This window comes from Physella acuta, unplaced genomic scaffold (genome assembly GCF_028476545.2).
Source record: "Physella acuta isolate Inbredline_101_S28 unplaced genomic scaffold, ASM2847654v3 ptg000155l, whole genome shotgun sequence".
Classification (NCBI taxonomy): Eukaryota; Metazoa; Mollusca; class Gastropoda; family Physidae; genus Physella; species Physella acuta.
The window spans coordinates 205,996-218,755 of NW_026731674.1; the positions used below are offsets into that span (position 1 = coordinate 205,996).

General features: G+C 43.9%; 1 protein-coding gene across 10 annotated transcripts in view; it reads left to right on the forward strand.

The window, feature by feature from the left end:
- Positions 1 to 12,760, forward strand: part of LOC131935718 (protein-cysteine N-palmitoyltransferase HHAT) — a 57,721-nt gene that overhangs the window by 20,157 nt on the left and 24,804 nt on the right. For 5 of the 10 annotated variants that reach the window (XM_059292294.1, XM_059292298.1, XM_059292295.1 and 2 more), the window contains 4 exons: positions 653 to 754; positions 2,469 to 2,533; positions 2,869 to 2,985; positions 7,663 to 7,857. In XM_059292294.1, coding sequence (XP_059148277.1) covers positions 655 to 754; positions 2,469 to 2,533; positions 2,869 to 2,985; positions 7,663 to 7,857 — 477 coding nt within the window. In that variant the 5' untranslated portion in view covers positions 653 to 654. Of the gene's footprint in view, positions 1 to 650; positions 755 to 815; positions 881 to 1,065; positions 1,107 to 2,468; positions 2,534 to 2,822; positions 2,986 to 7,662; positions 7,858 to 12,760 lie in introns of those variants that run through there. The other 5 variants (XM_059292292.1, XM_059292293.1, XM_059292299.1 and 2 more) reach the window with 4 other exon arrangements.

The window sequence follows — 12,760 nt, forward strand, 5'->3', positions numbered from 1 at the left end:
CACAGACCTTCTCTCCCAGCAACAACAAGACACATACCTTCTCTCTCAGCAACAAGACACAGACCTTCTCTCTCAGCAACAAGACACAGACCTTCTCTCCCAGCAACAACAAGACACAGACCTTCTCACAACAACAAGACACAGACCTTCTCTCAGCAACAACAAACCTTCTACATCAAACATACTCTGTTACCATTAAAATTCTCTTATCCCATTCATTACATCTATCATCGGTATAGATATTGCTTGTGTGAGTGTTTAACAGTTCAGCATATTGGTGTGTGAGTGTTTAACAGTGCAGCGTATTGGTGTGTGAGTGTTTAACATTGCAGCATATTGGTGTGTGAGTGTTTTACAGTGCAGCTTATAAGTTGTGTGAGTGTTTTACAGTGCAGCATATTGGTTGTGAGTGTTTAACTTTGCAGCATATTGGTTGTGTGAGTGTTTTAGAGTGCAGCATATAGCTTGTGAGTGTTTAACTTTGCAGCATATTGGTTGTGTGAGTGTTTTACAGTGCAGCATATTGGTTGTGAGTGTTTAACTTTGCAGCATATATCTTGTGTGAGTTTAACTTTACAGCATATTGGTTGTGAGTGTTTAACTTTGCAGCATATTGGTTGTCTTATTGTGTGACATTGTTGACCTGTTATAGGGATGATGGATGTCCTACCCCGCTGGGAGAGATGGACTTACTGGACAGTGACCATTTCAAGTATCTGTTATTCTTTGTATTTACTACACCTTGAGGGCAAAAGTAAGTTGATTCATATTTCAAGTATCTGTTATTCTTTGTATTTACTACACCTTGAGGGCAAAAGTAAGTTGATTCATATTTCAAGTATCTGTTATTCTTTGTATTTACTACACCTTGAGGGCAAAAGTAAGTTGATTCATATTTCAAGTAGCTGTTGTTCTTTGTGTTTACTACACATTGAGGGCAAAAGTAAGTTGATTCATATTTCAAGTAGCTGTTGTTCTTTGTGTTTACAGTAGCTGTTGTTCTTTGTGTTTACAGTAGCTGTTGTTCTTTGTGTTTACAGTAGCTGTTGTTCTTTGTGTTTACAGTAGCTGTTGTTCTTTGTGTTTACTACACCTTGAGGGCAAAAGTAAGTTGATTCATATTTCAAGTAGCTGTTGTTCTTTGTGTTTACTACAACCCTGAGATTGCAACCCTAATCTTTCAGCTGGCACATGAGGGTACATAGATAAAGCATCTTGTTAGATTTTTTTCCCAATATGCTTCCATACCCCACCCTAACCATACCCCACCCTTACCATACCCCACCCTAACCATACCCCACCCTAACCATACCCCACCCTAACCATACCCCACCCTAACCATACCCCACCCTAACCATACCCCACCCTAACCATACCCCACCCTAACCATACCCCACCCTAACCATACCCCACCCTAACCATACCCCACCCTAACCATACCCCACCCTAACCATACCCCACCATAACCAAACCTCACCATAACCATACCCCACCCTAACCATACCCCACCCTAACCATACCCCACCCTAACCATACCCCACCCTAACCATACCCCACCCTAACCATACCCCACCCTAACCATACCCCACCCTAACCATACCCCACCCTAACCATACCCCACCCTAACCATACCCCACCCTAACCATACCCCACCCTAACCATACCCCACCCTAACCATACCCCACCCTAACCATACCCCACCCAAACCATACCCCACCCTAACCATACCCCACCCTAACCATACCCCACCCTAACCATACCCCACCCTAACCATACCCCACCCTAACCATACCCCACCCTAACCATACCCCACCCTAACCATACCCCACCCTAACCATACCCCACCCTAACCATACCCCACCCTAACCATACCCCACCCTAGCCATAGCCCACCCTAGCCATACCCCACCCTAGCCATACCCCACCCTAGCCATACCCCACCCTAGCCATACCCCACCCTAACCATACCCCACCCTAACCATACCCCACCCTAACCATACCCCACCCTAACCATACCCCACCCTAACCATACCCCACCCTAACCATAGCCCACCCTAACCATACCCCACCCTAACCATACCCCACCCTAACCCTACCCCACACTGTACTGGAAGTGGTATACAAATTGTATCTTTGTTTTTTTACTCTTACACCAATTCTATTCATTTCAAAAGTATGCATTGAATGCTATACTAGAGTTAGGGATGGTAGAAAAATATGTCTTTTTTTGCTTTAAATTTTGAACATATATCTGTATATCTCTTTTATGAGCAAAGAAAAAAAATAGTCTGTTTGTACTAAATATTTTATCTTTTATAAACAAGCAAAAAAAAAATTAATTGCTTCATAAAATTTTTAAAAATTAAGACTCATATGCATCGGAAAAACCATAATTTTCTTTTCTCCATCCTTACCAGAATTAAAGAGTGATTTGTACTATTCCAATTTGTTTTTTCCATCCTTAACAGAATTAAAGAGTGATTTGTACTATTCCAATTTTCAAGCTGGGTGGTCTTGGATAGCAAGCGATCAGGTCAGTTTTAAAAAACCCTCAAGGAATAAAATCCTAACCCTTTTCAGAAACTGAAAAAAATTAAAGGAAATAAAGAAATCCATTTGTTATGGTCCATTCACATGTAATGTGATTGAAGAAGTCCATTTGTTATGGTCCATTCACATGTAATGTGATTGAAGAAGTCCATTTGTTATGGTCCATTCACATGTAATGTGATTGAAGAAGTCCATTTGTTTCCCAAATTTGCTGAAACTTAAAGCAAGAACTGGCTCACTCAGTTGTCTAAGATTTGCGTGTCACCTTTCAGGACCTCACAGATTTCAGTTGTCTAAGATTTGCGTGTCACCTTTCAGGACCTCACAGATTTAGAGTGGTTGGTGTGGAGGAATTGGCTGACAACCTTTCTATTTTACAATGGTTTACATATTGTCATTTCACAACTATGCTTTTGCCTCAAAGTTCAACCTCAGGTTAGTTTTTGTACATTTGTTCACGCAAGAAAGCATTTAATTGGAAGTAGTTTGTACATGACTGACGTATTTCCATTACCATGTTACACACTTAACATGTCAGAGCTCACAGGTGTCACTGCTATTGTGCCCTTGACAATCTGACATGAGCAAAACTGTTACTGTCAGTGGCGTAGCGAGGTCGGGTATCACCCGGTGCGGCACTTAATGGTGTCACCCCCCTAAACGGTGTCACCCGGTGCGGTCCGCACCCCCCGCACCCCCCTCGCTACGCCCCTGGTTACTGTCATGTGTTAGACATCTGTCACTTGCATGTGTCACATCTGAGATGCCACTAACATGTGTCACATCTGAGATGCCACTAACATGTGTAACATCTGAGATGCCACTAACATGTGTCACATCTGAGATGCCACTAACATGTCACATCTGAGATGGCACTAACATGTCACATCTGAGATGGCACTAACATGTCACATCTGAGATGGCACTAACATGTCACATCTGAGATGGCACTAACATGTCACATCTGAGATGCCACTAACATGTCACATCTGAGATGCCACTAACATGTGTCACATCTCAGATGCCACTAATATGTGTCACATCTGAGATGCCACTAACATGTGTCACATCTGAGATGCCACTAACATGTCACATCTGAGATGCCACTAACATGTCACATCTGAGATGCCACTAACATGTGTCACATCTGAGATGCCACTAACATGTCACATCTGAGATGCCACTAACATGTGTCACATCTGAGATGCCACTAACATGTGTCACATCTGAGATGGCACTAACATGTCACATCTGAGATGGCACTAACATGTGTCACATCTGAGATGGCACTAACATGTCACATCTGAGATGCCACTAACATGTCACATCTGAGATAGCACTAACATGTAACATCTGAGATGCCACTAACATGTCACATCTGAGATGGCACTAACATGTCACATCTGAGATGCCACTAACATGTGTCACATCTGAGATGCCACTAACATGTCACATCTGAGATGCCACTAACATGTCACATCTGAGATGCCACTAACATGTCACATCTGAGATGCCACTAACATGTCACATCTGAGATGCCACTAACATGTCACATCTGAGATGCCACTAACATGTGTCACATCTGAGATGCCACTAACATGTCACATCTGAGATGCCACTAACATGTCACATCTGAGATGCCACTAACATGTGTCACATCTGAGATGCCACTAACATGTCACATCTGAGATGCCACTAATATGTGTCACATCTGAGATGCCACTAACATGTGTCACATCTGAGATGCCACTAACATGTGTCACATCTGAGATGCCACTAACATGTCACATCTGAGATGCCACTAACATGTCACATCTGAGATGCCACTAACATGTGTCACATCTGAAATGCCACTAACATGTCACATCTGAGATGCCACTAACATGTGTCACATCTGAGATGCCACTAACATGTCACATCTGAGATGCCACTAACATGTGTCACATATGACATGCCACTAACATGTCACATCTGAGATGCCACTAACATGTCACATATGAGATGCCACTAACATGTGTCACATTTGAGATGCCACTAACATGTGTCACATTTGAGATGCCACTAACATGTCACATATGAGATGCCACTAACATGTCACATCTGAGATGCCACTAACATGTGTCACATTTGAGATGCCACTAACATGTGTCACATCTGAGATGCCACTAACATGTCACATATGAGATGCCACTAACATGTCACATCTGAGATGCCACTAACATGTGTCACATCTGAGATGCCACTAACATGTCACATCTGAGATGCCACTAACATGTGTCACATCTGAGATGCCACTAACATGTCACATCTCAGATGCCACTAATATGTGTCACATCTGAGATGCCACTAACATGTCACATCTGAGATGCCACTAACATGTCACATCTGAGATGCCACTAACATGTGTCACATCTGAGATGCCACTAACATGTCACATCTGAGATGCCACTAATATGTGTCACATCTGAGATGCCACTAACATGTCACATCTGAGATGCCACTAACATGTCACATCTGAGATGCCACTAACATGTGTCACATTTGAGATGCCACTAACATGTGTCACATCTGAGATGCCACTAACATGTGTCACATCTGAGATGCCACTAACATGTGTCACATCTGAGATGCCACTAACATGTCACATCTGAGATGCCACTAACATGTGTCACATTTGAGATGCCACTAACATGTGTCACATCTGAGATGCCACTAATATGTGTCACATCTGAGATGCCACTAACATGTCACATCTGAGATGCCACTAACATGTGTCACATCTGAGATGCCACTAACATGTGTCACATCTGAGATGGCACTAACATGTCACATCTGAAATGCCACTAACATGTGTCACATCTGAGATGCCACTAACATGTCACATCTGAGATGCCACTAACATGTCACATCTGAGATGCCACTAACATGTGTCACATCTGAGATGCCACTAACATGTCACATCTGAGATGCCACTAACATGTCACATCTGAGATGCCACTAACATGTCACATCTGAGATGCCACTAACATGTGTCACATCTGAGATGCCACTAACATGTCACATCTGAGATGCCACTAACATGTCACATCTGAGATGCCACTAACATGTGTCACATCTGAGATGCCACTAACATGTCACATCTGAGATGCCACTAACATGTCACATCTGAGATGCCACTAACATGTCATATCTGAGATGCCACTAACATGTCACATCTGAGATGCCACTAACATGTCACATCTGAGATGCCACTAACATGTCACATCTGAGATGCCACTAACATGTGTCACATCTGAGATGCCACTAACATGTCACATCTGAGATGCCACTAACATTTGTCACATATGAGATGCCACTAACATGTGTCACATTTGAGATGCCACTAACATGTCACATATGACATGCCACTAACATGTCACATCTGAGATGCCACTAACATGTGTCACATCTGAGATGCCACTAACATGTGTCACATCTGAGATGCCACTAACATGTGTCACATCTGAGATGCCACTAACATGTGTCACATCTGAGATGCCACTAACATGTGTCACATCTGAGATGCCACTAACATGTCACATCTGAGATGCCACTAACATGTGTCACATCTGAGATGCCACTAACATGTCACATCTGAGATGCCACTAACATGTGTCACATCTGAGATGCCACTAACATGTCACATCTGATATGCTACTAATATGTGTCACATCTGAGATGCCACTAACATGTGTCACATCTGAGATGCCACTAACATGTGTCACATCTGAGATGCCACTAACATGTCACATCTGAAATGCCACTAACATGTGTCACATCTGAGATGCCACTAACATGTCACATCTGAGATGCCACTAACATGTCACATCTGAGATGCCACTAACATGTGTCACATCTGAGATGCCACTAACATGTCACATCTGAGATGCCACTAACATGTCACATATGAGATGCCACTAACATGTGTCACATTTGAGATGCCACTAACATGTGTCACATTTGAGATGCCACTAACATGTCACATATGAGATGCCACTAACATGTCACATCTGAGATGCCACTAACATGTGTCACATCTGAGATGCCACTAACATGTGTCACATCTGAGATGCCACTAACATGTCACATATGAGATGCCACTAATATGTCACATCTGAGATGCCACTAACATGTGTCACATCTGAGATGCCACTAACATGTCACATCTGAGATGCCACTAACATGTGTCACATCTGAGATGCCACTAACATGTCACATCTGAGATGCCACTAATATGTGTCACATCTGAGATGCCACTAACATGTCACATCTGAGATGCCACTAACATGTCACATCTGAGATGCCACTAACATGTGTCACATCTGAGATGCCACTAACATGTCACATCTGAGATGCCACTAACATGTGTCACATCTGAGATGCCACTAACATGTCACATATGAGATGCCACTAATATGTCACATCTGAGATGCCACTAACATGTGTCACATCTGAGATGCCACTAACATGTCACATCTGAGATGCCACTAACATGTGTCACATCTGAGATGCCACTAACATGTCACATCTGAGATGCCACTAATATGTGTCACATCTGAGATGCCACTAACATGTCACATCTGAGATGCCACTAACATGTCACATCTGAGATGCCACTAACATGTGTCACATCTGAGATGCCACTAACATGTCACATCTGAGATGCCACTAACATGTGTCACATCTGAGATGCCACTAACATGTCACATCTGAGATGCCACTAATATGTGTCACATCTGAGATGCCACTAACATGTCACATCTGAGATGCCACTAACATGTCACATCTGAGATGCCACTAACATGTGTCACATTTGAGATGCCACTAACATGTGTCACATCTGAGATGCCACTAATATGTGTCACATCTGAGATGCCACTAACATGTCACATCTGAGATGCCACTAACATGTCACATCTGAGATGCCACTAACATGTGTCACAATTGAGATGCCACTAACATGTGTCACATCTGAGATGCCACTAACATGTCACATCTGAGATGCCACTAAAATGTCACGTCTGAGATACCACTAACATGTGTCACAACAAACGTCACTGATATGTTTTTCAGATGCGAGCAGCTATTGTGGTAGTGTATGACCTAAGTGCTATTGCTCTTGTCCTGGGGCTGAGGCCACTGGCTATGTTTCTTCTCAAGTTCTTCATTGTGTATCTCCTGACCTACACACAGAGGATTTCTCTTCTCACCATCACATGTTGTACCTTCACAGCCTTATCCCTCAGCCGTACTTTTGTCTACACGCAGGTAGGCTTTACGTCTTTTGTCTACATGCAGGTTGGCTTTATGTCTTTTGTCTACATGCAGGTAGGCTTTATGTCTTTTGTCTACATGCAGGTTGGCTTTACGTCGTTTTGTCTAAACGCAGGTGGGCTTTACGTCTTTTGTCTACATGCAGGTGGGCTTGACGTCTTTTGTCTACATGCAGGTGGGCTTTATGTCTTTTGTCTACATGCAGGTGGGCTTTATGTCTTTTGTCTACATGCAGGCGGGCTTTATGTCTTTTGTCTACATGCAGGTGGGCTTTATGTCTACACGCAGGTGGGCTTTATGTCTACATGCAGGTGGGCTTTATGTCTTTTGTCTACACGCAGGTGGGCTTTATGTCTTTTGTCTACATGCAGGTGGGCTTTATGTCTTTTGTCTACATGCAGGTGGGCTTTATGTCTACATGCAGGTAGGCTTTATGTCTTTTGTCTACATGCAGGTGGGCTTTATGTCTACATGCAGGTGGGCTTTATGTCTACATGCAGGTGGGCTTTATGTCTTTTGTCTACATGCAGGTGGGCTTTATGTCTTTTGTCTTCATGCAGGTGGGCTTTATGTCTTTTGTCTACATGCAGGTGGGCTTTATGTCTTTTGTCTACATGCAGGTGGGCTTAATGTCTACACGCAGGTGGGCTTTACGTCTTTTGTCTACATGCAGGTGGGCTTTACATCTTTTGTCTACATGCAGGTGGGCTTTACGTCTTTTTTCTTTACGCAGGTGGGCTTTACGTCTTTTGTCTACATGCAGGTGGGCTTTACGTCTTTTGTCTACATGCAGGTGGGCTTTACGTCTTTTGTCTATACGCAGGTGGGCTTTACGTCTTTTGTCTACATGCAGGTGGGCTTTACGTCTTTTGTCTACATGCAGGTGGGCTTTATGTCTACATGAAGGTGGGCTTTACGTCTTTTGTCTACACGCAGGTGGGCTTTACGTCTTTTGTCTACATGCAGGTGGGCTTTATGTCTACATGCAGGTGGGCTTTACGTCTTTTGTCTACATGCAGGTGGGCTTTACGTCTTTTGTATACATGCAGGTGGGCTTTACGTCTTTTGTCTACATGCAGGTGGGCTTTACGTCTACACGCAGGTGGGCTTTACGTCTTTTGTCTACATGCAGGTGGGCTTTACGTCTTTTGTATACATGCAGGTGGGCTTTACGTCTTTTGTATACATGCAGGTGGGCTTTACGTCTTTTGTCTACATGCAGGTGGGCTTTACGTCTTTTGTCTACATGCAGGTGGGCTTTACGTCTTTTGTATACATGCAGGTGGGCTTTATGTCTACATGCAGGTGGGCTTTACGTCTTTTGTATACATGCAGGTGGGCTTTATGTCTTTTGTCTTCATGCAGGTGGGCTTTACGTCTACACGCAGGTGGGCTTTATGTGTTTTGTCTACATGCAGGTGGGCTTTATGTCTTTTGTCTACATGCAGGTGGGCTTTATGTCTTTTGTCTACATGCAGGTGGGCTTTATGTCTTTTGTCTACATGCAGGTGGGCTTTATGTCTTTTGTCTACATGCAGGTGGGCTTTATGTCTTTTGTCTACATGCAGGTGGGCTTAATGTCTACACGCAGGTAGGCTTTACGTCTTTTGTCTACATGCAGGTGGGCTTTACGTCTTTTGTCTACATGCAGGTGGGCTTTACGTCTTTTGTCTACACGCAGGTGGGCTTTATGTCTTTTGTCTACATGCAGGTGGGCTTAATGTCTACACGCAGGTAGGCTTTACGTCTTTTGTCTACATGCAGGTGGGCTTTATGTCTTTTGTCTACATGCAGGTGGGCTTTACGTCTTTTGTCTACATGCAGGTGGGCTTTATGTCTTTTGTCTACACGCAGGTGGGCTTTATGTCTACATGCAGGTGGGCTTTACGTCTTTTGTCTACATGCAGGTGGGCTTTACGTCTTTTGTATACATGCAGGTGGGCTTTACGTCTACACGCAGGTGGGCTTTACGTCTTTTGTCTTCATGCAGGTGGGCTTAATGTCTACACGCAGGTAGGCTTTACATCTTTTGTCTACACGCAGGTGGGCTTTATGTCTTTTGTCTACACGCAGGTGGGCTTTACGTCTACACGCAGGTGGGCTTTACGTCTTTTGTCTTCATGCAGGTGGGCTTTACGTCTACACGCAGGTGGGCTTTATGTCTTTTGTCTACATGCAGGTGGGCTTTATGTCTTTTGTCTACATGCAGGTGGGCTTAATGTCTACACGCAGGTGGGCTTTACGTCTTTTGTCTACATGCAGGTGGGCTTTACGTCTTTTGTATACATGCAGGTGGGCTTTACGTCTTTTGTCTACATGCAGGTGGGCTTTACGTCTACACGCAGGTGGGCTTTACGTCTTTTGTCTTCATGCAGGTGGGCTTTACGTCTACACGCAGGTGGGCTTTATGTGTTTTGTCTACATGCAGGTGGGCTTTATGTCTTTTGTCTACATGCAGGTGGGCTTTATGTGTTTTGTCTACATGCAGGTGGGCTTTATGTCTTTTGTCTACATGCAGGTGGGCTTGACGTCTTTTGTCTACATGCAGGTGGGCTTTATGTCTTTTGTCTACATGCAGGTGGGCTTTACGTCTTTTGTCTACATGCAGGTGGGCTTTATGTCTTTTGTCTACATGCAGGTGGGCTTTATGTCTTTTGTCTACATGCAGGTGGGCTTTACGTCTTTTGTATACATGCAGGTGGGCTTTACGTCTACACGCAGGTGGGCTTTACGTCTTTTGTCTTCATGCAGGTGGGCTTAATGTCTACACGCAGGTAGGCTTTACATCTTTTGTCTACACGCAGGTGGGCTTTATGTCTTTTGTCTACACGCAGGTGGGCTTTACGTCTACACGCAGGTGGGCTTTACGTCTTTTGTCTTCATGCAGGTGGGCTTTACGTCTACACGCAGGTGGGCTTTATGTCTTTTGTCTACATGCAGGTGGGCTTTATGTCTTTTGTCTACATGCAGGTGGGCTTAATGTCTACACGCAGGTGGGCTTTACGTCTTTTGTCTACATGCAGGTGGGCTTTACGTCTTTTGTATACATGCAGGTGGGCTTTACGTCTTTTGTCTACATGCAGGTGGGCTTTACGTCTACACGCAGGTGGGCTTTACGTCTTTTGTCTTCATGCAGGTGGGCTTTACGTCTACACGCAGGTGGGCTTTATGTGTTTTGTCTACATGCAGGTGGGCTTTATGTCTTTTGTCTACATGCAGGTGGGCTTTATGTGTTTTGTCTACATGCAGGTGGGCTTTATGTCTTTTGTCTACATGCAGGTGGGCTTGACGTCTTTTGTCTACATGCAGGTGGGCTTTATGTCTTTTGTCTACATGCAGGTGGGCTTTACGTCTTTTGTCTACATGCAGGTGGGCTTTATGTCTTTTGTCTACATGCAGGTGGGCTTTATGTCTTTTGTCTACATGCAGGTGGGCTTTATGTCTTTTGTCTACATGCAGGTGGGCTTAATGTCTACACGCAGGTAGGCTTTACGTCTTTTGTCTACATGCAGGTGGGCTTTACGTCTTTTGTCTACATGCAGGTGGGCTTAATGTCTACACGCAGGTGGGCTTTATATCTTTTGTCTACATGCAGGTGGGCTTTATGTCTTTTGTCTACATGCAGGTGGGCTTTATGTCTTTTGTCTACATGCAGGTGGGCTTTACGTCTTTTGTCTACATGCAGGTGGGCTTGACGTCTTTTGTCTACATGCAGGTGGGCTTTACGTCTTTTGTCTACATGCAGGTGGGCTTTATGTCTTTTGTCTACATGCAGGTGGGCTTTATGTCTTCATGCAGGTGGGTTTTATGTCTTTTGTCTACATGCAGGTGGGCTTTACGTCTTTTGTCTACATGCAGGTGGGCTTTATGTCTTTTGTCTACATGCAGGTGGGCTTTATGTCTTTTGTCTACATGCAGGTGGGCTTTATGTCTTTTGTCTACATGCAGGTGGGCTTTACGTCTTTTGTCTACATGCAGGTGGGCTTTATGTCTTTTGTCTACATGCAGGTGGGCTTTATGTCTTCATGCAGGTGGGCTTTATGTCTTTTGTCTACATGCAGGTGGGCTTTACGTCTTTTGTCTACATGCAGGTGGGCTTTATGTCTTTTGTCTACATGCAGGTGGGCTTTATGTCTTTTGTCTACATGCAGGTGGGCTTTATGTCTTTTGTCTACATGCAGTTGGGCTTTACGTCTTTTGTCTACATGCAGGTGGGCTTTATGTCTTTTGTCTACATGCAGGTGGGCTTTATGTCTTTTGTCTACATGCAGGTGGGCTTTATGTCTTTTGTCTACATGCAGGTGGGCTTTAGGTCTTTTGTCTACATGCAGGTGGGCTTTACGTCTACACGCAGGTGGGCTTTACGTCTTTTGTCTACATGCAGGTGGGCTTTACGTCTACACGCAGGTGGGCTTTATGTCTTTTGTCTACATGCAGGTGGGCTTTACGTCTTTTGTCTACATGCAGGTGGGCTTTATGTCTTTTGTCTACATGCAGGTGGGCTTTATGTCTTTTGTCTACATGCAGGTGGGCTTAATGTCTACATGCAGGTAGGCTTTACGTCTTTTGTCTACATGCAGGTGGGCTTTATGTCTTTTGTCTACATGCAGGTAGGCTTTACTTCTTTTGTCTCTTGTCTTCACAATGGCTCATAAGGTGTGTGCACTTGTATCAACTTTTGCAATGTGATCCCATTCTCTTCTATTTTAAAACATTGACCCCCACCTCCTGCTCCCCCCCCCTCCATCCATCCCAGGTTGGTGCAAACATTTTCCACTAAGCGTTGTTGAGATACAATGACTTTTTTTAAAGTATCATAACTGTATCATTTAGTCTAGAAATGAATGAATTGGTTTAAAATTAATTTTTTTTAAAGTATCATAACTGTATCATTTGG